Here is a 27,087-nt window from a genome sequence, read left to right on the forward strand (position 1 = left end):
GCGAACTATTTTATCGTAAAGATGCTAACTCACTGGATTTGATTTTTTGTGTATATAAGCAAATAGTGTCATTTATAATATAACAATATATTTCTTACTTCAGTATGAAAATGTTCGCTAATGTATATTGCGAATGAATCACACATTAATCAATTAAAACATAAAGCATTAGATTCAAATTAGCAATAACAGTGATTTTTGAATTATTCCCAGTTAAAGAAAAAAATAAGGAAGTAAAGCATAAAAACGAGAAAATTAAAAAAAGATTATCCATTGACAAACACAGTTTCAAATGAAAACATAGATGGTATAAACATGACATATTTATGTATACTTGAAAGTGCGTTATTTTCCTGCCTATTTAAGAGTCGTTTTATAAATCTGATGGTTTTTAGAAGAAAAAAAATGTTCTGTATATCATAAAATTCACATAGACAATTTGGTAAACTCAATAATTTCTGTAGTAAACATAACGAAGGAAAAAAAGAACAAAACGATTGATGGTTGTTGAGCAGGAAAAGATTATTCATGTTTTCAAAGAACCTAAGTTAACTATAGCTTAGTTTATTAAAATAATCATATTAGCATTGTTTTTTTTCGAGTGTTTCTTTAATTGTTTGGATTAGCTTGATTCAGTCTTTCGAGTTCTTCAGCAGTTACACTAATAGGCTGAGGTATTCTTAAACTTCGACAGGTATCAGTACACAGTTGACAACGGTTGACCTTTTCAGGCATCTTTTGATCTTTAATCCATAAGGCAAGAAAGAATGCTATTAACAATGAAGAAAAAAAAAACAAAATTAAGCGTGAGAAATGACCAGCAAGTTACTTCATCATATTAAAATATTTGTATATCATTTAACAAAAGGTAAAACTTTAAAGCAACATTATTTTTACTCAGAAAATCTGTAACAGTCGTACCGTAGAATCGAATAGGTAAGAAGGAAAATAAATTATAGTGTAATAGTTAATCCATCCATGGGACTCATCATCAAACAAACTGTCATATATTTGAAAAAAATTTCCTCTGCTTACGATAAGTGTTTAGTATAGCCAAACAAGACTGTTGATCGCATCTTAAGAAATGGTTTTCCAAGATTCTTTATGAACAAATCATTACGTTGAACATTTTTCGGGTTGACTGCAGTTACCTCTTTTCTTTTATTTAAATTTTTATGTATCAAAAACTTAGTAAACCTTTTCTTGGACAATAAAAAGGAATTTAAATGACCATTTTTAGTAGTTATTTACAAACGTCTTGTTAAACTAAGCTGTCAGACTATATCCCAGCTAAATGTTCAAGCATAATTTACATCTAACGATTACATATTTTAAAACTATTGAGTGGATAATATTCACAAGAATGAATTTCACTATACATTTTCTTAGTATCTAAATCCCAACAATTTTAAATCCCAAGAACAGTCTGTTTATGAATATTTTTAACTTTTCTAGAGCTATCTCAATAAATAACAGAAAAAACGAAAGAAATTACATAATTTAGTTGTTGTTTAGAAAGCAAATTCTACGAGCTACTACTGATACATCGAAACGTGGACGTGATATTTTGTGACATACGGTGCTTAAGTTATTTTTCAAGGTGACATCGTACAATATTTCAGTTCATTTACTGATAAAAATCAAATAAGCCAACTTGATCTGAGAGGAATAGGATACCATGTACAATCATGGTTTAAACGGATTCTAAATAGATAATTTCAGAAATACAAGAAAACAATTGTCCGAACACTAAGGTCACTAAAGGTTGTATGTTAATTAGTAACGTGATCTTTTATTAGTTAATAGGCCTTGTTTTTGTTAATCTCTTAGTTTACAGATACTCTAACTGTTATATGAATTATTGCTACAACAGTAGGTTTGATGCTCCTGATATATTAAAACCTGATAAATTATCCAATTTACTCACATGATAATTTATCAAAATACGTCTAACAATATATCAGAATTCGCCTACTAAATTCCACTAAAGTATAATTTTTCAGGGCTCTGGTGTTTCAGAAGTATTTTTAATTAGAATTCACATATAATAAGTACATTTTGTTATGGATGTGAGAATAGGATTATGCTTATTTTAATAGCTTTAAATTTGCTCAGTTGTGTTGTAACTTATAACTGCTAGGTCTTATTTATTTTGAATATTTTCTAGGTAAACCTCAGCACTGCTAAATTTCACAACATACCCTTAAAAGTATTTTACTAAGGTAACAGATCAGTAATGTTTAAGCTCTAATCTTAATTTTGATGATGAAAACCTGTCAGAATCTTGTCACTATATGGTTTCATTATTAAAACTATTCGACATTGAAATTGGACTGTGTTACTTACCGAACAAGCATACAAAACCACAGCCAGTAAACTGAACTATATATGCATTTTGATAGCTCACTAATGTCGTAACCGTTGCACATAAAACACTTCCTGCAGTCTTAAAAAAATACATAAAACATAAATTAAATTACATGTTATATTCAGTGAGATTTATTAAATTTATGTTCACTTAAATAGATAAACAGGTCTCATGGTAGTTGTAGTGTCTGTTATTCAATTAAGTTATTAGTTTCAATCTTATTATTTTTTTTACTGTCTTGTGATTTTAGTATTGTGTGTATTTTTCAAGTTATTTTACACTTTCGGTGATCGTATTTGATTTATATTACACTTCAAATTTTAATAAAAACTACCGAAACAGTGATGACTTATTACATATTAGGTATGTAATTGTATTTACATGTTTGTAAAAAGCAATCTTCTTCTAAAACATAAATTTGGTGTCGACTCATGCTTGTGATTACCAGATCTCATATTTCTCTTCTTAATTTTCTATTGCTTTTAGCTCTATGGAAAATACGCCGTACGTATTGTAAATTTCCCGTTTAGTTTCACTGCAGAGGGATGTAGCAATTGGAATGGCGCGTATTTATACTGGATATTATATTTACTGTGAATGACTGGCTAGCGTCTTTTGAGCAAGGTTGTTTTTTACGGTGAAACTAAGACTAAAAAAGCACTGGAGAACAAGACAAACAACATTAAAAAGGTTTAACACAACTTTCCTTCGAGACACGGGCATACTCTACGAATTTAAAATAGCACTCAGCAGCAGGATCCTAGCCTTACAAGATTTATTGAAAGAAGAAAAAACTACTGTGGAGAACAACTGGAAATGGATTAAGGAAGCAACAGCTGCAACACGTCAGGAGGTGCTGAGTTGCAAGAAGCATGACCATGAGGAATGGATTTCTATCGAAACACTGTGCATGACTCAAGGAAGAAAAAGAAGACATCGTTTAACAACAGCCGAACAAGAACAGAGAAAGTCAAGGCACAGGCTGAATACATTGAAGCAGACAAGCAGGTGAAGAAGAGCATTAGGGCCGAAAGGCAGAAATATGGGGAAGAGCTGGCAACGACAGTGGGAAAAGCTGTAAGAGGACGAAATATAAAACGACTGTATGAAGTGATGAAGAAACTGGTAAGGAAGTATTGTAAATCAGAGAGAATAGTCAAAGACAAACACAGCAAGCTAATAACTGAAATTCAGTGACAGAGGTACAAATGGGTAGAACAATTTGAGGAACTCTCTAATAGACCAGCTTCATTGAATCCATCGGATATCAAAGCAGCACCTACAGACTTTCCCGTCGATGTCACTCCACCAATGATCGAAGAAATCAGAATGGCCATCAGACAGATCAAGAGTGGGAAAGCATCAGAACCTGATAATATACCACCTGAATTATGAAGTCTGACATAGAAGCAACTGCAAACATACTCCACGTTCTATTCAGGAAGATTTGAGAAGAAGAACAAGTGTCGGCAGATTGGGAAGAAGGATATCTTATCAGGTTACCAAAGAAAGGAGATCTGAGCAAATGTGAGAAATAAAGAGGCACCACACTACTATCGGTACCAGGAAACGTTTCCAACAGTGTTGCTAAACCGGATAAAAAATTCAGTAGATGTACAGCCTTGAGATCAACAGGCTGGATTCCGTAAGGATCGGTCGTGCACGGATCAAATCACAACACTATGGATCATCGTTGAACAATCAATTGAATGGGACTCGACACTATACGCAAACTTCCTTGACTACGATAAAGCGTTTGGCAGGATGGATAGGCAAGTTTTGTGGGACCTTCTTCGACACTATGGTGTACTTGAGAAGATCTTCAACACCATACGGAATTCATACGACGTACTACACTGCAAAGTTGTGCAAAGAGGACAGCTGATAGACGCATTGCAAATGAGGACCGGAGTTAGACAAGGTTGCTTACTCTCCTTTTTTTTCTGGTGGTTGACTGGATGATTATGAAGACCTCCACAAGCACGGAATATAATGGACATTAATTTGAATAAAGCCAGAACAAGCATTGATGCAGAATATTGTGAATCCATTATATTTCGTCGTTTCTCATCAGCTGCTTACAAACATAAATGTATTGAAAGCCAAAATTCAGGTGAGGTACAATGTGAAACAGTTGATATATATATATATATATATATATATATATATATATATATTCAAGAACATGTTAGAGGTCATATGGAGTCGGAATTAAAAACATAAGAAGAGGGTGATGGATTAATCAAATAAGGTCCGTAGACAGGTAAAATAGATTGTGTGATAATTTTAGATGTTATGAAGGGTTGAAATAAGATTACTGGAATTAAAGATTGATAAGTTACGTAATAACTGAACAGGATTTGAAGAGTTAATCAAGTGAACGAAAACGTATGCGTGAAGTAATGGTTTTGGTTTACATAAAATGAGACCATATAACAAAATTGACACCAACAAAATAATGATAATGACAAAAATAATTTACTAAGGTTATTATCATCTTTTTCTGGATACATAAATTAGGTTTAAGTTTTTTATTGCTATTGTCTCTGCAAACCAAACAGACTATGGGTTCTTTTGTCTGCTAATAATTTTAAAAGTTTGTGGCGTGTCAATGGTATGCCCGGTGTCAAGTAAATGCCGAGCTATTGGACTCTTTACAGCCATTTCGTATTTCAGTCTCACTTTTTTTGAAACATGCTCGGAAATGTGAACATGTACTAATCTCTTTGTTCTCCCAATGTATGTGCTTTGGTACGTACGTCAATGCAGTAGGAGGTACAGAGAAAAGAGGACCTGTCAATTTCATACAACGTCGTCGGTCTCACTGATGGATAAGCAACCTCCAACGCGGCATTTATCCTGTGGTTGATTATTCCAGTAATGTCATCTCCTTTGAAGAGCAGATATAAGAAGCAGATTTTCTTTGATACTGTATAGTATTTAACACGGACGTTGGTTATGAAACACTTCTCTATGAATCTCGCCAGATATGCATTTTCTTGTAGGTAATTTGTAATGAAAGCAAGTTCTTCTACCAGGCTTTCCGTAGAGCAAAGTTTACGAGCGTGGTCAAAAAGGGTCCGTACAAATCTCTTTTTGTAACTCATTGGACAGAAACTGTTGTGTTTTGCAGTGAATGTGTCTTTGTAATATGCCGTTTGAGGCTCGTTTGATTCCAATACCTAAGAAATGGAATTTATCTTCTGCTTCATATCCCATAGTAAAATGGATATCCTTGTGTGCTTTGTTAATCAGATCGAGTAGGTACAAAGAATGCTTATGAATGTTGCAGACAAGAAATGTGTCATCAATATATCTACAGAAGAGTGGTTTCTTTGATAGAATACTTTAACTTTCTCTGTTCCAGGTTTCCCATAAGTATATCAGCCAAAGGGATCTTTATGAAGAGAGATGAGACATCAAAAGATATCATGAATTCATCAGAAGCATTTAGACTGTCCAAACTTTGTACGAATTCGAAACTATCCTTCAGACTGTAGGGAGCTACTTTCTTATGGATTAGTTCTAAACACCTAGTCAATCAATAGACGAGTTTGTGGAAAGGTGGACGGACAGCTTGGATGCAACTAGACGATTTGGACTTCACGTAGCTCTTCTATCTCATACACAGCAACAAATACAGGTGAAGACAGCCAGTGTAGAAGCAGCCTCTACAGCAGTAGGTCACAGCACTCACAAGGGAAAAAGCAGGATCCTGAAATACAACACAGTGAACCCCAACCCAGTCACGCTCGATGGAGATGCTCTGGAAAAGGTGGAAAGTTTCACAAACCTGGGTAGCATCATTGATAAACAAGGAGAATCTGATACAGATGTAAAGGCAAGGATTGGCAAAGCAAGGACAGTATACTAACAATTGGTTAGCATATGGAACTACAAATAACCGCCATTCAACACATCAGAGTTAGAATTTTCAATACAAACGTCAAGACAGTTCTATTGTACGGTATTGAAACATGGAGTACCACTACAACCGTCATCATAAAAGTACAGGCATTTATAAACAATTGTCTACGTAAGATACTCAATGTCCGTTGGCCAGGTACCATCAGCAACAACTTACTATAGTAGAGAAGAAACCAGCTTCCAGCTGAAGAAATAATTAGGGAAAGACGCTGGAGGTGGATAGGACATATATTGCGGAAATCATCAAACTGGATCACGAGTCAAGCCCTAACTTGGAATCCTGAAGGGAAAAGGAAAAGAGGAGGACCAACGAATATATTGAGTCGGGAATCAGAAGCAAACATTGAAATAATGAATGGCAACTGAAAAGGATTGTCAAGGGTAGAGTTGGATGGATGATCCTGGTGGGCAGCCTATGCTCCTCTACGAAGGGTAACAAACATAAGTAAAAATGACGATGGATATATGCAGTTAGTTTTGGTTATTAATATTGAGGACTGAATTTTCTGAGACAATCTTGGATACCTGGGAAGTTTTTCCTGAGAATTTATGGTAAGCAAAGTGGGTTGAAATTAATAATGCGTTAGGCGCATTTAGTGAATGGCTTAAGATTAAGGCACTTAGATTAGCTGAAGAAAGCCATTCGAATATTCAATGTCAATCATTTTCCATGTAGTGAAGTAGTAAAATATGTGTTTGAACGGACAAAAAGATGTATTTCTCTTATTGAATTAGAAGTCACAGGTTATGTCTCAGATGTTTTAGATATAAACGAAAGCCAGTTTCTTGTTGAACAAAATATTTTAGTGTACAGAAGACCGAACAGGGCATTCATTGTTCATGGGTTGTGAAATAACACACGGTCCAAGCCTAAGAAAACATTAACTATGGTAAAATATAAAAGATGTGATGCTCACATTATACTCATAAATAAGTCAGTCAGTCAGCTACAACGTTGGACCAGGCACATATATGCATCAGTCCAAGTTGCCACATCTCATTAGCACAACAAGATGAACACCAAATTCGTAGAAGCAGTTGCTTCAATGGTAGTAAAAGAAACATTTCATATAAGGTTATGACACAGGGAGAACGAATTAGTTGGTAGAAAGAAGGGTATAAAGCAATTTTAATCTCGCAGTTTAATGGAAGACGAAGAGAGTATACATCTATGCCATTGTGATCGACTGTAAGCTATATCACTCTGAGTCTCCGACCACTGGTTACAATAGTTGCGTGGACGTCAAACAAATTGTTAACGAGAACAACCAAACGTATTTAAGTACATAATTACAGAATCTCTTGGCAAAATCTGAAAACCATACAGTAAATTCTTCATTTGCGAAATGTCAATAAATCGTTTCAGACTTCATTGCTATTTCATTTCCACACCATTAATTTTCTGTTCTAATTCTCTTTCATTCGATCTTTTTAACATTGTGCTGCCAGACATTTCACTCTTGATTTATGAAACACACTACTTATACCTATCGAAATCAGTAGCACACACTACACTAACCATCCACAACACTAGTCAGCATTGCGCGTCGTGGTAATCGGTGTTCAGGCACACGTAACGCGCAGCCAAGCCATCTCAGTCGATGAAGATTTACAACCTCATCAACTGGTTTACCATCTTTCCCTAATACCCTGCATGTAACCTCACCATTACTTACCCGGTGATCCCAGCAGATGCGATCAATATTCCTAAGACATCTGTGGTTAATTGCTAGTAACTTAAGAGTATCTTCTACACTTAATGGCCTCGTTTCGCGGCCGTAAAGTAAAATAGGACGAACTGCCGCACAGAATGCTCGTCCTTTTGTTGACATTCGGATATATCATCTACGCCATAGTTGATATGAGTTGTCAAAAGCCAAACTATCTTCCTGATTTTGTGCAGAGATTTAGTCACATACTAACACATTAGGACTGATTAGACTCCGAAGATAAGTGAAGTTGTCGACGCGTTTGACCCCTTCACTCCTTACCCTTAGTCCAGGCGTTGACGCAGACCAGTCCTGAAGCAACAACTTGCATTTGGAGGAGGAGAAACGCATCCCAAACATCCTCGCGTTGTTGCTCAGCACTACCATAACACTGCATTTTATCAGTGTCTTCAACAAACACAACTATTTCATCTGTGTATCATAAGACAATAAGTGGACCTCCTGATAGGAGATCAGCGCCCAAAAATTCAATCGACAAGAGCGTTATTTTCATCAGTGTGTCTATGATGAGCTTAAACAAAATTGGAGATAATGGACAGCCTTGCCGGACACCATTTGAGGTTGCGAAATCAGATGACACTTCATCATAAGCTTTGACTCGACTGGTGATGTTCGACTAAAGAGCCTTCACAAGGTTTGTGTACTTCTGAGGTACACCTTCCAATGACAGACACTGTCACAGAACCTCTCGGTATACAGATTGAAATGATGCTTTTAGGTCAAGAAAAACTGTCATTGTCGGACGCCGATAAGCAAGCCTGTGTTCTAAAATCTGACAAATGGTGAATATGTGGTCGATGCAGCCACGACAAGGTCTGAAGCCAACCTGATTTTCTTGTGTTTGCATTTCACGAGTCTTTGTTAGGAATTTCATAATTATTGAGGCTAGTATTTTAGATGTTATGTTAGTCAGACTAATCCCTCTGTGGTTACCACAGGATGATTTTGATCATATCCTATATATTGGGACGACCAGAGATTGCGACCAGTCAGATAGGATTACATTCAGTTCCCATAATTTAGCTAAAATATTGGTCAACTTAATCTCTAAAACTGGACCAGCACACTTGAAGACCTCTGGAATTAATCCATATGGACCAGTTGCTCTTCCTCGTTTTAGATTAACTATATCATTTTAAACTTCAATTGGAGTAAAGGGGCCTATTTCAATGTTTCATTCAGACTATCTGGAAATGTTGGGTAGCCGAAGGCCAGCTGAACTGCTCCTTGAGGTGTTCCACTCATTGTTGTAAACTTCTGGACTGAGAGCGGATAAGAGTGTCGTCTTTTTCCGAGATTGTTTTACCTATACTCGACTTCATAATTCCGGTGCCTTTCATAAGTCTGAAAAGCTGTCTAATGTTACCTACAGACGCTGCCTGTTCCTTCTCTTCTGTTTCGTTGCTCACCACTGCCCACGGTCATTCCGCAGACTTCTGGTTAACATATAACTGACTTATTTATGCTCTTCATCGTGTTCGAAGCCTGCTGGGTTAAGGTTACAACAATCTACCGGTGCAATAGATGTCGCAGAAATCCACTGGTTTTTCATAACCATTTGGTTCATATCACTAATAGATGTCGCTGCTTCTTCCACATCTGCTCGTATTTCTTTCCAAGCAATATCTGAGTCAGCCTCGTTTTCAAGATTACCTAAGTGTGACTTCTGTTGTTCATGGAATCTACTTTTGGCTTTCACATCGTTGAGTTCAACTCTAATGAGTCTTCTTAATGTGGTTTTTCTGCGTCCAGTGAGGCGCAAGCAAATGCCTGCTCTTATTAGAGCATGGTCACAGTCTAAGCATATATTCTAGAACGAGCGTCAGGCTTCTATCGATTCTCTCCGACGGTGACTGATGGCAATATGGTCTATTTTAGTTCATCGTTGGTTTGGTGCGGGAGGTCGCCATGTTAGACGACGTCTCTCCTTATGCTCACAATTAGTGCTTGTCAAAAATAAACGATTGTCTGAGCACAGTTGAGGCAGACGGTCACCATGATCTGTTCTCTGATCCGGAATACCGAAATACCCGCCTAAATGTCTTTCTGTTTGGTTTAAGCTACTTACTTGTGCATTGAACTGACCTGCTACGAGTACCATGTCTGAGTGTATAGCTTTTTGAAGAATTTCAGAAAACTTTCTGTAAAAGTCATCCTTCACTTCATTCGGGCTGTGGTCAGTGGTAGCGTGGGCAGAAATGACGAAAAGGCAATGACTTGTGTTCCTATCCTTCCCAGCTCTATTGGAGCCGTTTAGCGAACAACACATATGCAGCTATTAACAGGGATCCATTCTAGAAGTGCATCTCCTTCCCTCATATTTAGTGCTATGCCTACGCCCTACAGTCCACGAGAACTAGCCATCGGGTCGTCAGATAAACAGAGAGTTTCCTATTTTGGCGAGATTAGGTCACCTGAATGACCAAACCAGGATCCTGTATGCATGTTCCGGAGATACAGTGTATATTAATCGTATGAGATTCTGCGGTCCTAGCTAAGGAGGCAAGTCTTTCGATTTGACACACGGTAGGTACTTCGAAGGCTCCAACGCGTAGTATGGACCAAGCTTCTAGTAGACTTGGGACAGTATTTCGCGCACTAGAATCGTCGGCCGTGGTAACACGTGGGGAAGAAGTCAAAGGAGGACGTTTAGAATTGAAAGTCAAGGTAGGAGGAATTATGGAAACTTAAGAGGGAAATTGATTATGAAAAGAGTGAACGTGAGTGCTGTTAAAGGTATGAGGATCGCTATTACTTCTCAGTTTCCCACACCGTGGAAGAGTTCTTCTAGAGGTACCTCCAAAGGAAATCGGGTTAGAGTTGGTCTTAGTGACCCGAGAGCGTGGCCGCAGTGACCGAGGGACAACTGCTTGAGGCCGGCCACACACGACCAGTAATTCTTGTGTTTGCTCCGTGCTTGTTGAGATCTTACCACCGGGGATGGAAATCAGTGGAGTAAGGCGAGATGTGTATTTTCAGGGTACACAGTTTGTAACCCCACCCCTCCTTGTGGGAAGGCAACATCGCTGTTATGCTGGTTGTCGGAAGGAAACACCTTACAGCCGTCACACCTCTGTACACTCAGCAGTACGACTTCGCCCTCGGACTTTGGATTTACTGCTTTTACTCTTACCGCTCCTCAACTGACCTGTTTGGCATGGTAGGACCTTGAGGAACGATCGTTTCAGCCAGTATAGCTCGACTGGTTCATTATAACAGACGAGCCTGACCACCACGTCAAGGTAGCAGCAACAACCGGGCAAAAATAAGTTCACAATATAGAACCAGGGATATATTTACTCTACTGCACACAGATGAATTTAAAAATAGTATATTATTAACTGGATAAAAAAATAATAGCGACATAGATAACAACGGAAGATCATGAAACCTAAAAATATGTATTAGGGTAAAGTAAACTTCAATATATAAATTAGGATAAATAATAGTTATGTGTACACTGAAGTATCTAATACTGAATTCTATTTGACGTTATAAGAATCCACTAATCGAAATGCTTACGCCTTCCAAAACTCTCACAAACTTGAAATCAATGACTTTATAACTAGTTCAATTTTCGATTGTATCGATTCTAAAGCTCATATTACGGCCGAATTTAAAGATAGTTATAACTGGGTTGCATAATGAATATACTAAAAGTGAAAAAAACTTGTTAACTTACAAATGCACTAAATATTAAGCCATAATTAACAGCCATATGAACAGGACCAAACAGAGTTCCAGTTGCCGCAGGCTGAATAACAAATGTACCGCTCAATGTGAAAAATAAGAGTAGTACCCATATAGTGTAAAAAACTTTTAATGTTGTCCCCGTCAACAGAGAGATATGCGGAAATGTTATCAGAATTACGCTCCAGGTAAGTAACATTGTGCACATTGGTAACTGCAATTTTATTAAAGTAGTCAGTTATTAATAATCGATTATACTATACAATTTAAGTAAAAAAATGTTTTTTTTCACTGTTCGTAAATAAATAAAAAAATTAATAAGTTCTTAACTGGTTCAGGTGCTAATATGAATTTTGATGTATATTAAATTTTTGAATTTTGTCAAACGTCTTCATAATATCCAAGAAGTACCCTTCATTATTAAACTAATTTTCACTAGTTTCGAACGGTAATAATGTTTCCAGATATTCTACCAGGTTATTTTTGAACGAACATACATTAAAGCTAGATTTTTAAAATAACATATTTCCATGTGACTAATTAGTATGATTAATTTATTTCCAGTCATTTGGTTTTATTTACTTTTTTAAAATTTTTAACTAAATGTCTTCTATGGTACTTTAAGAACGTAAAAGTTAGTTCGCAGTTTTATAGCATCTATAAAAAAGATTTAGAGATACTTTAGTTTAAATCAATTCTCATATCATCCTTCAAACTACCTTGAACGAGACGCGATCAACAATTTCACCCCAGATAATACGTCCTGCACAGTTGAACAATGATGAAGCTGTAGCCACAGCTGACAAAAATCTGTCATCGCTAATAAATGTTTGACCAAATAGCTGAAATAAATATACAATAAACCATACTTAATCAACTTTAATCAGTGATCGTGATAGTTGTTTAAAGTATAAAAAAAAACGCAAACAGCCGAATGTTTGGGACATCATCTGTATTTTTAAATCAAATTTTTATGAACAGTTGAAGCAGTTTCCTTTAGTTACTAAGAGATAATGAAAATATGACTACAACATGATTTTTCATTAAAAATTGAATATTAACAACAAATTAGTATGAAACTAAATCTGATAAGTAATTATTCTACTACTTCTGCTTCTAAGAACAAATAATTGTTTTATAACTTGTTCAGTATGTGAGAAGTTGAGCAGTGTGATGCAGTGAGGATTTAGATAAAATGAAATTTCATTTCTTCGAACTTAAAATATAAATAGTTGATTTTGTACACCTATTTTACAGATTGAGTGACGTTGACGTACCCATGGGAAATATCATGAGTTCTTATCAATATTTTCTCAATTAAATACTCTGACTTATTGAACGAATCGGAATGAAATCAAGGTATATTAGAGTTAGATTGTGTATTTTCTACAAACATTCAACGAGACAAATACATATCTGTTGAAATTGAATATTTGATCATTTTCTTTTATGAACTTAAATTATTATTATTACTGTTAATCGGAAATAGGAGTATAAAGTTTGTTTTAGTCATATAAACACGATTACTTCTGCTGATGGTACAGCGACCAAATCAATAAACATTTGATTCATTTCAATTAACAGGCACCACTATTCTCATAGTTATTCGATCAAACAACAATAACATTTCTTCAATGTAACTGCCAAAGGCATAATACTGAATAGTTTGATTTACTAACTGGTCTACAAATATAGATATATTTGTTATGGAGTATTTATCAAAAATACTTACGAGTAGTTTAATGTCATTTAAATGAATGGAATGTAAATGTGACTCTTACTTTGTACGCAGAAGTAATGATGGTGATTGGTATTATATCACAGAACATTATGCACCATAATAGATAAAAATCAATATAACGAAAAACTTGTTTTGGACTGATATTGATTTCCCTGGAAAATAAAATATTTACCAATGGTTAATACACGAGTTGAAGTTAAAACAGTTTAAAAAAAGATTATAACTTAATTAATTTTTTGTAAACTAATTCAGGAGTAGTGATATTACTTGGTTGACCAAACCAACGTAAGATGGGAAAACTTTAAACCTGCAATCGATTGGCCTAAAGCTAGCACTTTAACCATTATCTAATACCATCAGTAATGACTGTCTCACTGTCTGTGCGATTTAATCCACCTGTCGAAGCATTTAACGAGAATTTTAAAAATCCGTCTCCACATTAGTCATTGTTAGGTACATGATTAATATTAAGACAAAAGATCTGTACAGATTGTCAAACGTGAAGTTAGTTTTTAGTATGGGCTATACGGCAACTTCGACCACAGTAGGTTGAGGTGCATTTCAGTCTATAACTAGGTCGTTGAAATCAAATAATTTAACTAATAAAAAAGTACTACAAAATATTAAAATACCTGAAAGTTAAATTACTTTTTACCAAATAACGGGTAAACTAAGTGCAGTCATTGTATTTTTTAAAGGGCAGTAATGTTATAATTTATTGTAATTACATACTACTAAATTCTTCCTCAAATTCTATTTATTTATAATAAAGTCTACTTTATACTTGTTACTAATGTGATAATGTGTCGAATATATGATGATAAATTATTTCAAAATTTTATAAAATATATCGATTTTTATCATTGAATTATATACGATCATTAGAACTTACTCCGTTATCAATGAACAATAAAAAATTTATTGGTAATGTAAGGGAATATAACATCCGTTTGTTATAGTCTCTTCGAATACCAATAACCTTTGTATGGTTAATTTATTTCTGATTGGTGTAAAGCATGATGAATTATAAAAACGATTTTACTTATGAGGTAGCCCTTTAGTTAATACAGATTTAATTTACCCTGTGAACTAACATTTATTTCCGCTCATAAACAGCATGCTGTTAGTGGGGGTAAGTAGTTAAAATCAGTAGCTCTACTTAGCCATAGAAACTGAGACTCACCTGGATAAGCTCGATTTGTCATTCTAGAGTAACAGAAAGTAATTAAATAAGCAAGTTAATGTATGTATTTAAAAGCGAATGGTAAAGAGACAAACTTTTAAGTGATTAGCCTGACTAGAACGTAAATATATTTCCACACCAAGAACAAACAACACACAATAAATAAAAAGGGTCATTTACTTGCTCACGCCTGTTACTCATCGTGAAGGAGTATAGGCCGCTCACCAGCATCCCCCATCCAACCCTGTCCTAGGCAATCGTTTCTAACTCCTTCCAGTTGTCATTCATCCTTTTCATATCTGCTTCTATTTCCCGACGTAACGTGTTCTTTGGCGTTCCTCTTTTCCGCCTCCCTTCAGGATTCCAAGTCAGGGCTTGCCTCGTGATGCAATTTGATGATTCACCTAATGTATGTCCTATCCGTTTCCATCGTCTTTTAATAATTTCCTCCTCAGCTGGAAGCTGGCTTGTTCTCTCCCACAGTAGGCTATTACTGATGGCATCATGCCAATGGGTGTTGAGTATCTTACGTAGACAATTATTTATAAATACTTGTACCTTCTTGATGATGGTTGTATTAATTTTCAAAGTTTCAGCTCCGGACAATAGAACTGCCTTGACGTTCGTATTGAAGATTCTGACTTTGATATTGGTTGAAAGTTGTTTTGAGTTTCATATGTTCTTCAATTGTAGGAATGCGGCCCTTGCTTTGCCAATCCTTGCCTTAACGTCTGTATCCGAACCTCCTTGTTCATCGATGATGCTTCCCAGGTATGTGAAAGACTCTACATCTTCCAGAGTTTCGCCATCAAGAGTGATTGAACTGCTGTTCTCCGTTTTGAAGTTGAGGACCCTGGTTTTCCCCTTGTGTATGTTGAGGCCTACTGATGCAGAGACTGCTGCTACACTGGCTGTCTTTATCTGCATTTGTTCGTGTGTATTGGATACGAGGGCTAGGTCATCTGCGAAATCCAAATCGTCTAATTGCTTCTGATCTGTCCGTTGTATGCCGTGTTTTCCCTCAGATGTCGAGGTCTTCATAATCCAGGGTAGGAGAATAAATAACTCATCTATTACCTGTCAGATTATCTACTAGTTTGACTAAACAAACGACTAATCATTATCTTCCTCACCCATACATCGTTTCAGAAGAACTATTATAAATAACCTGCGTATTTTATAGTATAGAAGTCAGAAGTATAGATTTATTTATTTGGAGATGGGGATACTCAATCGTTTTCCCGGATGACACTTGCCTAGTGCGATGTATGATCTATTCAAACTAACAGTGATAGGGGTTACCCCAGATTTATTTGTAGGGCCATTGAAATGTCACTGAGCCCTAGCCAGATCATCTGGCAGTTGGATTACTGAATATCAAACAGATCATCAATTTTCGTCAGGGTCAAGGACAACTAACACGCATCAGTTAACCGTACGCCATGGACTAGCTCTTGCGGTGGTGGTCGCACTTTCGCTTGTACTTATTCTTACTAATATACTTCCGTAATAACGTCCTATGTGTTGTACGGTCTTTAAAGCAGTCCTAGTACTTTGATACGTCGAAGGGGTAACCCACGTTAGATGCTGACCGCGAGGTGTGAGCTCAAAGTTAACTGTTGATTACACCATTACCATCTAACCCGAGTAGTCTCCCAATCACTCGACAGAGATCATCTACGTTGATGATCTACATATCTATGTCCTTCCACATAAATCGTAGGACTACATGTCCAACACTGCCTTGTAGCAAGCAGTACAAAGCAGTTGACTTGGATAGATAGGATGCTTACGAAAATCAGTTTCGAGTACGAGCGTTGATGACTCTATAGCTTGTTTTAGTGAAAATCACTTCGTGAAGTTTTTTTTAAAATAAAACCTTTTACACGAACCTACGACACTGTGAGATCAAATAAGTTATCCATTTATAATAACTTTGATCAGTTAACTAATCTCGCTACTTTAATTTATAAAACTAGACAATGTAGTAAAAGAAGTTAAGACGGAAAATAGCATATTGTATTTAACTTACAAGTGAGGATGATGCCTTTGGGCTGTAATTCGGATTACTTGTGTTTGAACTACTTGCCTAGAACAGGAATTAGAGATACATGTTGAATGGAATATCTATGGCACAAAATAAATATTTACCATGCAAATGTACTCATTAGGATTTACAATTATGAGTTCAGTTAGCTAAAAATATCACATCATATAAAGTTTAGTAATTATTCAGTAAACTTTCTGCCTACCCCCCCAAAAAAACACATCTCAAAGATCAATAAATATGAGGTCATTTATGGAGATGAAACAGTCTTTCTTACGATGCTTTTCATTTCATGACTTGATAACACATCGTTATATTTAGGATAATTTACAATATTTTAACAAAAAAGAAATATCAAATATTATGGGTGATACAGCTACACTTCAACCGGTCATAGTTGACTGAGTCATGTTAATTACATTTTTTATTTTGTTTTGTGATCCTATAAGTCTTTGAGAATAGTTAAAGGTATCAAGGCTTGAAATATAAGAGTTTAGTCAAAAAATATTTGTTCAAATTAACATGTCGTATTCCGTGGAAAGTTAAATTTTGTTTGGTAACGACTAGAGAATACAGTGATGCAACCTCGCTCAGGAATGTAAAACGGAACTCACGATCTAGAATGTAATAATACTGTAGTTTTCAGTCAACTCATTAATTATGGACTTGAAAATCCAAAAAAAACAAAAACAATTCGCTTGATTTTTAAACTTTTGAAAATAAGCAGCTGAAAGAATTTTGGAGCAATAAAACTGATGTCATTTTGTGAGGATTATTATTACAATTAGAGAGCAATTAATTTTCAGCTACATAATGAAATCATGTTCACAGAATCCCGTAATTTTACTGACTACTGAGAGTCGGAGATTACTTATTTGGTTAATTTAACATAGTTATATTCATTTAAATTGATTTCAAGTAGAAATTTTTTAACGTATAAAAAATTAGATAACTTCTAATAATTTATTTTGCAAGGAAAAAGCAGCAAAATACCTGTTCAATTGAGTAGTTATGGATAAATATTATATAGACCAGCCTATGGCTTGATTACTCTGCCAATTACAGTCTTTTATTTTTATCTTGCTAAATTCAAATGGGACCCCATATAATCGGTGCAAATTATCCTAATATGTTTGCAGCATAGGAATCATTATATTCTAAAATATTTAACTTACACGTTTTGAAGTAGGTTTAGGACGTAATAATCCAAATCCAATAACTTGAATAAACAGCAAAATACCACCAAGTATGAGAAACGCTGACGGTAAACGGTCCAAGACATCAGGATCGGTAAATCGTCTATCAATGTAAAACAAAACTGTATACCTACATATTACGTAGAAGTTGAAACTTTTGAGTATTCACATAAAATGAAAGATAACTTGTGCTTATGATCCAAAACATTACCGTTGACACTTTTAAAGTTACCATAGTTGAACATACTCAGTTTTTCTTTTTACAAAAGCTGAACGCCTTCGTTATTTAGAGTATGTATATAATTACGTGATCATAAACTGCTTTTATTACAGAACTGAGCAATTAGAAAAATGTTTTTCACTCAAAGTACGTTTAATGAAACTGAAATGCTCCAAGTTTTTTAGTTCACCGCAAAATACCACAAATTAAAAAGGAATACGGTAAATTATATAATGTACTACTCTAAAACCAAGGTATTTTATTCAAATAAAAGTGCCCAATTTGTTGGGAAACGTTGTTCGAAACAGTCGAAACGTCCAACGCACTACCGATGAACACATTAGAGACTAATTACTACTTTTTGCATCTGTTAGTACCATCCAGAAATCAAAGTGAGGTTTATTTTGTGTTATAATGTTTAGGGTCGTTAGCCTACTAAGCCACACCCCTTAACCTATCAAAAGCTGTTATGTGAGTTAAAAGCCCCAGCAGTAAATTTTAAATAGGACATTTGTTCAAGTTTCTAAACAAAGTATTTTGATTATTTTTTCTTGTTTTAATCAAATGGACTAGTTTATATGCAAAAACGTTTATAGTTTTGAAGGCATAATTATAAATACAACAATATTATTCTTCAGTTTCACAAGCATTTTTATCAATTTCGAAAACTCTACTTAATTTGTAACTTTGTTTAACCCAACTTTAAACAATAAAATAAATTATTTATGGACAAACTGTTTAATGTAAAGCTATAATTTAACAGATAAAACAGGATAAGCTCTCCTTAGGTAGATTATTCAGTATCAGTGGATAAAATGGAGCTGTATGTGAGGTCACTCTTCAGTTTCAGTTTTTGTGATTGCTGTTGAATACTTCTAGTGTAAAAAAGCTGTATAAAAGATTTTTTATGTCTATCTAACATACGATTTTCCTACCTTGTAACATTATTCACCTTTACATTATTGGGATTGATTAGTGCTGTTTGAATTGGCGTGAAAACCAATGCTCCAAGACCGAACCCACCGGCCACCATTCCGACAATCAGGCCGCGATGATCTGGGAACCACTATAACGAGACGAGATAATACTAATAATTATATATATGTGATAAGTGCTAATAACTCTAATAACACAAAATCTCTTCCTGGCAAAAAATTGTCAGCTGGATTATTCAGTTAATCATAAGTAACAAAGGTCACCTAAATAATACGCCTAAGCTTTTTGTCATAGATAGCAAAAACTCTAAGTAATAAAAAACTGTAAGTAAGAATATTATCCGCCAGCTAAAACCTTGTAATTTCCAGATCCGGCTTGTTATTATGTGACCAAAATAGTAAACTGTTAAGCAAAATATGTCGTACGCAAAAAATTCAAATGTACAATTTCATCAGAAAAATATATGCAGTGGTTTGGCAATCAGTTCGTAAGTTAGGATACTAATATTCTTATTTTTATCAGGCCCACTGCAGCTTCAAGATATATTCGTTTGGATGGAAGGCATATACTTTCACAACTAAATTCAGCAAAATAATATTTCAGTCAGTCAGTCAGTTAGTCAGCTGTAACGTAGGACCAGGCACATATATGCATCGGTCCAAGTTGCCATACCTCATCAGCACAACGAGATGAGCACCAAATTCGTAGAAGCAGTTGCTTCAATGGTAGTAAAAGAAACATTTCATATAAGGTTATGACACAGGGAGAACGAATTAGTTGGTAGAAAGAAGGGTATAAAGCAATTTTAATCTCGCAGTTTAATGGAAGACGAAGAGAGTATACATCTATGCCATTGTGATCGACTGTAAGCTATATCACTCTGAGTCTCCGACCACTGGTTACAATAGTTGCGCGGACCACAACCAAATAGTCTGCATCTACCAACATGGCTAAGACTAGAAGTTAGTGACTTAAAGCACTGACGCCTTGTTTTGGTTTGACCGTTCAGTACTACCATAACACTGCATTTTATCAGTGTCTTCAACAAACACAACTATTTCATCTGTGTATCATAAGACAATAAGTGGACCTCCTGATAGGAGATCAGCGCCCAAAAATTCAATCGACAAGAGCGTTATTTTCATCAGTGTGTCTATGATGAGCTTAAACAAAATTGGAGATAATGGACAGCCTTGCCGGACACCATTTGAGGTTGCGAAATCAGATGACACTTCATCATAAGCTTTGACTCGACTGGTGATGTTCGACTAAAGAGCCTTCACAAGGTTTGTGTACTTCTGAGGTACACCTTCCAATGACAGACACTGTCACAGAACCTCTCGGTATACAGATTGAAATGATGCTTTTAGGTCAAGAAAAACTGTCATTGTCGGACGCCGATAAGCAAGCCTGTGTTCTAAAATCTGACAAATGGTGAATATGTGGTCGATGCAGCCACGACAAGGTCTGAAGCCAACCTGATTTTCTTGTGTTTGCATTTCACGAGTCTTTGTTAGGAATTTCATAATTATTGAGGCTAGTATTTTAGATGTTATGTTAGTCAGACTAATCCCTCTGTGGTTACCACAGGATGATTTTGATCATATCCTATATATTGGGACGACCAGAGATTGCGACCAGTCAGATAGGATTACATTCAGTTCCCATAATTTAGCTAAAATATTGGTCAACTTAATCTCTAAAACTGGACCAGCACACTTGAAGACCTCTGGAATTAATCCATATGGACCAGTTGCTCTTCCTCGTTTTAGATTAACTATATCATTTTAAACTTCAATTGGAGTAAAGGGGCCTATTTCAATGTTTCATTCAGACTATCTGGAAATGTTGGGTAGCCGAAGGCCAGCTGAACTGCTCCTTGAGGTGTTCCACTCATTGTTGTAAACTTCTGGACTGAGAGCGGATAAGAGTGTCGTCTTTTTCCGAGATTGTTTTACCTATACTCGACTTCATAATTCCGGTGCCTTTCATAAGTCTGAAAAGCTGTCTAATGTTACCTACCGGAGACGGATATTCTTAGAATAAGACGAGGTGTGCACTTTTAGGGTCCAGCGTTTCTAACCACATCCCTACTCGTGGGAAGACAACATCGCTGTTATGCTGGCTGTGTGGAGGAAATACCCTACTGCCGTCACAGCTCTATACAGTCAACAGTACGACTTCGCGTTCGGTCTTTGGGTTTGGTGCTTTTACTCTTACCGCTCTTCAACCGACCTGTCTGGCATGCAGGACATCGAGAAACAATTTTTCCAGTCAATATATCTCGGTTTTTTTATTCTTAATGACAGCTCGACTACCACCTAAAGGTAGCATTAACGGTCGGCCAAAATAATACTTGATTTGATATCATGTAATGATGATGTTTTTTACGACTATACTGAGAAAACTCAAGACTAGTATTGCTAGAACTAAATGAAAGATTTGAGTTAGTATGTTAAACTTCAGCTGATTATACTCTCTACATTTAATTTATCTCCTGTAAAACAATGTAACAAGCCACTACTGACTCACAGAAACAAAATTAACACAAAATGTCTTATCATTTACTCAACAAATTACAGCTTTTTTGAAGGTTATTATCTTGGTGGTAACTCATTTAAACTTTAATGAATATTACAGGATGAGATCACTAACATAACAATAACATTTCAAATACACAGAATGATAGAGAACCACCAAACATTCAATGTATTTTTTGAACTTCCCGTCCAACTCAAATATTCTCGGTAAGTCATCTAAATTTGGTTTAGCAAATTATGCAGTTAGCAAAAATTTAGCGCATATTCATCGTATAACTTTCTATACAACTGCGACAAGTGATAAACCCAAAAGAGTTGGAAACATAACCAATAGATTGACGTACATATATCATCTCACCGAAGCAAAAATGATTCAACACGAAGTAAGCCTTTGCTTTTAACTTCATAAGATGTACGGTGTAGTTTCATAATTCCTAGGCAAAATATAGCTTAAGGATTATGTGGAATCATCGGACAAATATTCTGATACTTTTTATAGAAAAGTTTATATTTGTTAAAAACTTATCTCATACAAAACTTCTTACCGAAGCTGCAACTGTTAGTACTACTGAGTATCCAAGTCCCAAACCAGAACCCATTAAGACTGCATAGGTTATAACCACGCCAACATAAGTTGTTCGAATTGTGAAGTAAGTCAAAAGAACTCCACCGCTACAGAAAATAAGCAATTCAATGAGTATTAAAACTGTAAGAACTTTTTTTTAGTTTAAACAATCCTACTTCTATTAGAGTCCTATGTAAAATTTAGTTAGCAAGCTAAATATCCATGAGAGTATTTATAGGTACATTACAACACAGAATGTAAATCATATGAGGCATAAAACCCAAAACGTTGTAGGCAAAACCTCTGACAACATACCTCATTGTAAGACAGCTCACTGCAACCACCACTCTAAATCCCAATTTATCAGCTATTATGCCACCGACAGGCATTGAAATCCCTTGAACTGCTAAAGCAATAGCTGATAGCCATATGGAAGCTTGATTGGATACATAAGGATCTATTGCTGTTTGTACATATCCCATTATGTAGGGTACCATATTAGCTGGTAAATAAGAAGACGTATTCAAAGGACTCACCAACAGTGTAGAAGTAACCGAAAGTCAAATTAATCAAAATTCCCCCGGTAACAGCGATACAACCAAATATTAAGTTTTTTCTTTCTTCTTTCTAAATCAAAATAAGTGCATATATTAGTCCCACATTCCTACCATCTTCCAAAACCAATAATCAACTGGAACTCAACACAAGTAAACCTCCAGTCGAATTCGTACTCGTAAGAGTTATGAAGATGTGATAAATTTAAACAATTTTTAACTGCTTTTTTCATCAAAGCTAAACGCTGTGCGTATATCTCCAAAATTGTGTGTTGATTAGTTCGGGTTCTTAGTTTATTATCCACTTCTTAAATCTTCACTATATTCCCTTGAAAGTCAGCTCATCAATAGTTTTTTTAAAGTCATAATACATTTGTTTACTCTCTTAAGTATATCAAGAACTGGATGCTGGGCCGCTTTTGTTAGTATTGGTGATGATAGTTATTTAGCTGATTTATTACTCTAGTAGGTGATTTGACAGATTGAGTTTCAAACATGTGTTGAGGTAAATAGTGAGCAACAACTACTAAATTTTAAACCACTCAGACAATATCCGCGGCTGAAAACTGTCATCTCTATCATGTGGGGCTTTTCACATATATATGTATATCGTTGGCACATAAGAAGGTTGATAATGATAGGACACTAGGCGTGTTATCTACATATAAGAAAAAAACATACAAGAAACATTAGGGTCTATACTATTCTTTGGACTACTCCGTCAAACACTTTTCCAGAGTTTTGTTGATAAAACTTTCCTCTATATGGCCTAATTTAGGTATTAATCCACTTCGTGAAACTCTATCAAACGTTTTTACCGGGGAAAATACAATGTGTTTCAGGTGAAGATGGCACAGGTACTCAGTGTTTGACAACGCTTTTACCAGTAACACCTTCTAATATAACTCGTACCCATCAAGAGAAATCAAAAGACAGAATCGAGGAGATCAGAGGTTGTATTTGACGACTGTCAATATATCGGAATTGTGTTATCTAGTCTGGCTAGCAATTGCAGTAGATGTTGAGCATGGCGTTCCCACACGTCATCTGGTGCGGATGCATGACCGAGTGCCTTCAGCTAGGTGAGTCCATTAAAACATGTGGTCAGCATCCAATATCGAAAACTTACAGAGATATTTATTTTGAGGATTTATTTACCGCTACACAGGGTATGCCAACGTTCTTATGACACGAAAATATTGGAGACATTCTAGTAAAGTTATTTTCTTAGGGGAGAGTCAGGTTCCATTTCGATGCTTAAACAACATTTCGTGAACGATGTCTTCCAAAATCCTTGAAGTTACACTGAGTAAAAGTACAGATGAATGTTTTTTGAGTTATTACCCAGTACCTACGTTTAAGATAGAGCTGATTTAGTTAAACATAACCGATACGTTAATCAGATTTAATTCCAGGAACCGAAAGAGTCTGTTCGAATTTCGGTTTTTTATTCTAATACTAGTGAGTACATTCTAGATCATACAAGATCTAAATGGTTCAAATGGTTCAAATGGTTGTGGACGGAATAGAAGAAGCTTTCGCTTAACAGGCTTCCGTGTCTAGTAGCAGGGGATCACCAAATCCTCCAGGCAGGAACCTAGGTATGTTAACAATAAAAGAGGAAAAGAAATTGGTAAATCATAGTGTGATGCTGACCTTGGTCCTTAAGAACAAATCAAGTTGCCTCTTAAAGGACTCCTGAGAAGTCGCTTGGATTAGCTCGGCCGGCAGCGAATTCCAGCATTTGACAACTCTTAAGGAGTAGAAGTTGTGTCTACATTCCGTCTTGCTATGTTGTGTCTCCAGTTTCTGGGTGTTACCCCTTAGGTTATTATTAGAACTAAGCTTAAGTAGGTGTTTAAGAGAATGTCCAGAAGTGTTAAGAATACTATAAGCCATTAATAAATCGCCTCTAAGACGCCTATACTCTAATGGGTAAAGGTCTAGTGAATGGAGGCGCTCTTCGTCAGGTTTAGATTTGAGTCCTCGAACTGACTTCGTGGCTCGCCGTTGGATACGCTCCAAAGTGACCTTGTCCTTTTGGAGTGAGGGGGGAAATACTGTGTTTCCGTACTCTCAATGAGGACGGATAAAACTATTGAAGATTATATGGAAAGTTCTTCCGTCGAACTGTCCAAAAATGCGCTTCAATATTACCAGTACAAGGTTTGCTCGGAAGGCATTTTTGTCACAGTTAGCATAAGACTTTAAATCATGGGGCACCAGGAATCTTAAATCTTTTTCCACTTGGGATACTACCAGAGAGGAGTTTCCTAAGTTATAACTGTGGTCTGCGACATGTCGAAAATGGACTACTTTACACTTTGAAGTGTTAAAGGCAAGACCGTTATCGTCTGCTCACCTTTGAAGTCGAGTCAGATCCTCCTGAAGTGCCTGTATATCGTCTTGGTTGCGTATCTCTCTCCAAAGTTTCACGTCATCGGCAAAAAGTAATAAGTCTGACGTCACCTGTTGAGGAAGATCACTTATGTAGATCAAGAAGAAGAGAGGTCCTAGTACTGAGCCATGGGGGACCCCACTAGGACGTTCCATAGCCTGAGATAAAGTGAAATTAACCCTGACCTTAAAATGTCGATTTTTCTGGTGTGACGTGAGCCAATCGATTAGAGGTGGTCCGATACCCAATCGTTTGAGCTTATTGATAAGACATGTATGGTTAACCTTATCAAAAGCTTTTGAGAAATCTAGGTAGATGATATCAACCTTCCCATTGTGATCAAGGATGCTTGTCCATCTGTCCACCTCAGTCAGCAGGTTGGTAATACAAGAGTAACCCTTCCTGAAACCATGCTGTTGGGGTGAGAAGAAGTTTAAGGACAGTAAATAGTCATTTATACCATCTCATATCAGGGACTCCATGATTTTTGAAGGTATTAAGGGAAGAGCCACCGGTCGGTAACTTGAAGGTTCGCTGCGTCGACCTCCTTTGTAAATTGGTGTGATGTGAGCCAGCCTCCAATTTTCTGGTAGTTTGCCTCGACTTAGCGAGTGTGAGAACATCACGCTAAGCGGCGTTGCCAGGATTGAGGCTGCCTCACTTTGTATGGCAGGATGAACCATATCCGGGCCAGGAGAAGTATCTAGTCTTAAGTGCTGCAATTTCCGGAACACCAAGTCAGCGCTTAGGTCCACTTCAGAAAGTCCTGTGGAATTGCAGATGAAACTGTCGTCAGTAAAGTTGATGTCAGCCGGTTGAAATGTTTGAGAGTAATGTGCCGCCAGAAGGTTACCGGCGTCGCCATCGTTGTTAGTCGGGCCGTTAAGACCGATACACAGCCGGACAGATATATGATGGATCCAAGGCGAAGCGCAGTTGATTAAAGAAATTCGGAAATAGAGGGGGCTTTGAAAGAGAATGTATTTTGTGATCATTAGTTGCTGTTGGTTCGTAAAATAAAACCCACCTTCAATAAAGAAGTTTTCCCTTCGAGTTTTTTGCTCGGTGCTTCAGTTTTCCAACATTTAGGAGAGTGACTTCCATCACTTCTTCAGAATCAGTTTGTTATATAAATCTATAGCTCACCCCACGTCACTCCAGAGCTAATTTCGTTCGCTGAGCTCTAGTTTTTCCATATTTTGTGAGAGAAACTACAGTATCATTCAAGCCTCAGCTTTTGACAACGTTTGGGAATATCTTTATTTTTTTTAGCATATCAGGCTATTACCGATCATTTTCAATTATTTTTCTTCAATGTTGATTTCTGTTCAATTGAGGATTCCAAAACGTTTGCCAGGCTTCTGGGTAGATAGGCATCAGTGATTTTTGTCTTCTCAGTATGAATCACGCTTGTCTCTCAAAGTAGATTTACTTAGGACCATCCAGATCCTGGTACGTGGAAGAGCAACCAATGAAACACTCTCCAGTACTCACTGTCTTTGATTTTTTGTAATGGAAAAATTTATAGTCAGTTTTTTATTTCCTTCCTGACCAAATGAGCTTATCACTCTCAAAAGTGAATGGGAAGTTTGGTTGTTAATTTTTCGGCATCCGGAGCTCTAGTTTTGTTTCACAATTCGCCACCTAATAATATCGATATGGATATGAGTAGCTTAGTTCTTTTTAGCCACATTCATTAAGTTGGTAGCTTTTCATAAAAACCAGTCACGTCCGAGGAACAGTGATGATAGAACCGCAATGAAAGTAAATGAGAATAATGAAAACTTCCTGTAGATGAATCCTCAGTACTAGAAATATTATTTTTTTTTTGGTAAATTTATTTGTAGAACTTTAACATGGAGTAATGCCATATGAACTTACGCACTTGCGAAAATAGTACGTCTCTTTGTATTTGACAGAAAATATTTTAAGCAAACTTAAACACTGGCGTACCCACGTTCTTGTCACAAATGAAATCCAGTGTGATTACTT

At 36.2% G+C, this 27,087-nt stretch overlaps 1 protein-coding gene across 2 annotated transcripts; it reads right to left on the bottom strand.

The window, feature by feature from the left end:
- Positions 1 to 71: 71 nt before the first annotated feature.
- On the bottom strand, positions 72 to 22,885 carry MS3_00003081 (uncharacterized protein). 2 transcript variants are annotated; one of them, XM_051210769.1, is made up of 13 exons: positions 22,812 to 22,885; positions 22,680 to 22,770; positions 22,459 to 22,645; positions 22,124 to 22,250; positions 19,038 to 19,168; positions 17,862 to 17,985; positions 16,672 to 16,728; positions 14,640 to 14,662; positions 13,497 to 13,608; positions 12,435 to 12,557; positions 11,708 to 11,929; positions 2,347 to 2,446; positions 72 to 770 (listed from the first exon to the last, which is right to left on the bottom strand). In XM_051210769.1, exons 1-13 carry the CDS (start codon positions 22,812 to 22,814, stop codon positions 610 to 612), a joined length of 1,461 nt encoding a protein of 486 aa, XP_051070787.1. In that variant the 5' UTR covers positions 22,815 to 22,885; the 3' UTR covers positions 72 to 609. The 2 variants fall into 2 exon arrangements, with proteins under 2 accessions (XP_051070787.1, XP_051070788.1); XM_051210770.1 differs by adding an exon at positions 6,453 to 6,575 and having other exon boundaries at positions 22,680 to 22,885.
- Positions 22,886 to 27,087: the final 4,202 nt, after the last annotated feature.

This window comes from Schistosoma haematobium, chromosome ZW, assembly GCF_000699445.3.
Source record: "Schistosoma haematobium chromosome ZW, whole genome shotgun sequence".
Taxonomy (NCBI): domain Eukaryota; kingdom Metazoa; phylum Platyhelminthes; class Trematoda; order Strigeidida; family Schistosomatidae; genus Schistosoma; species Schistosoma haematobium.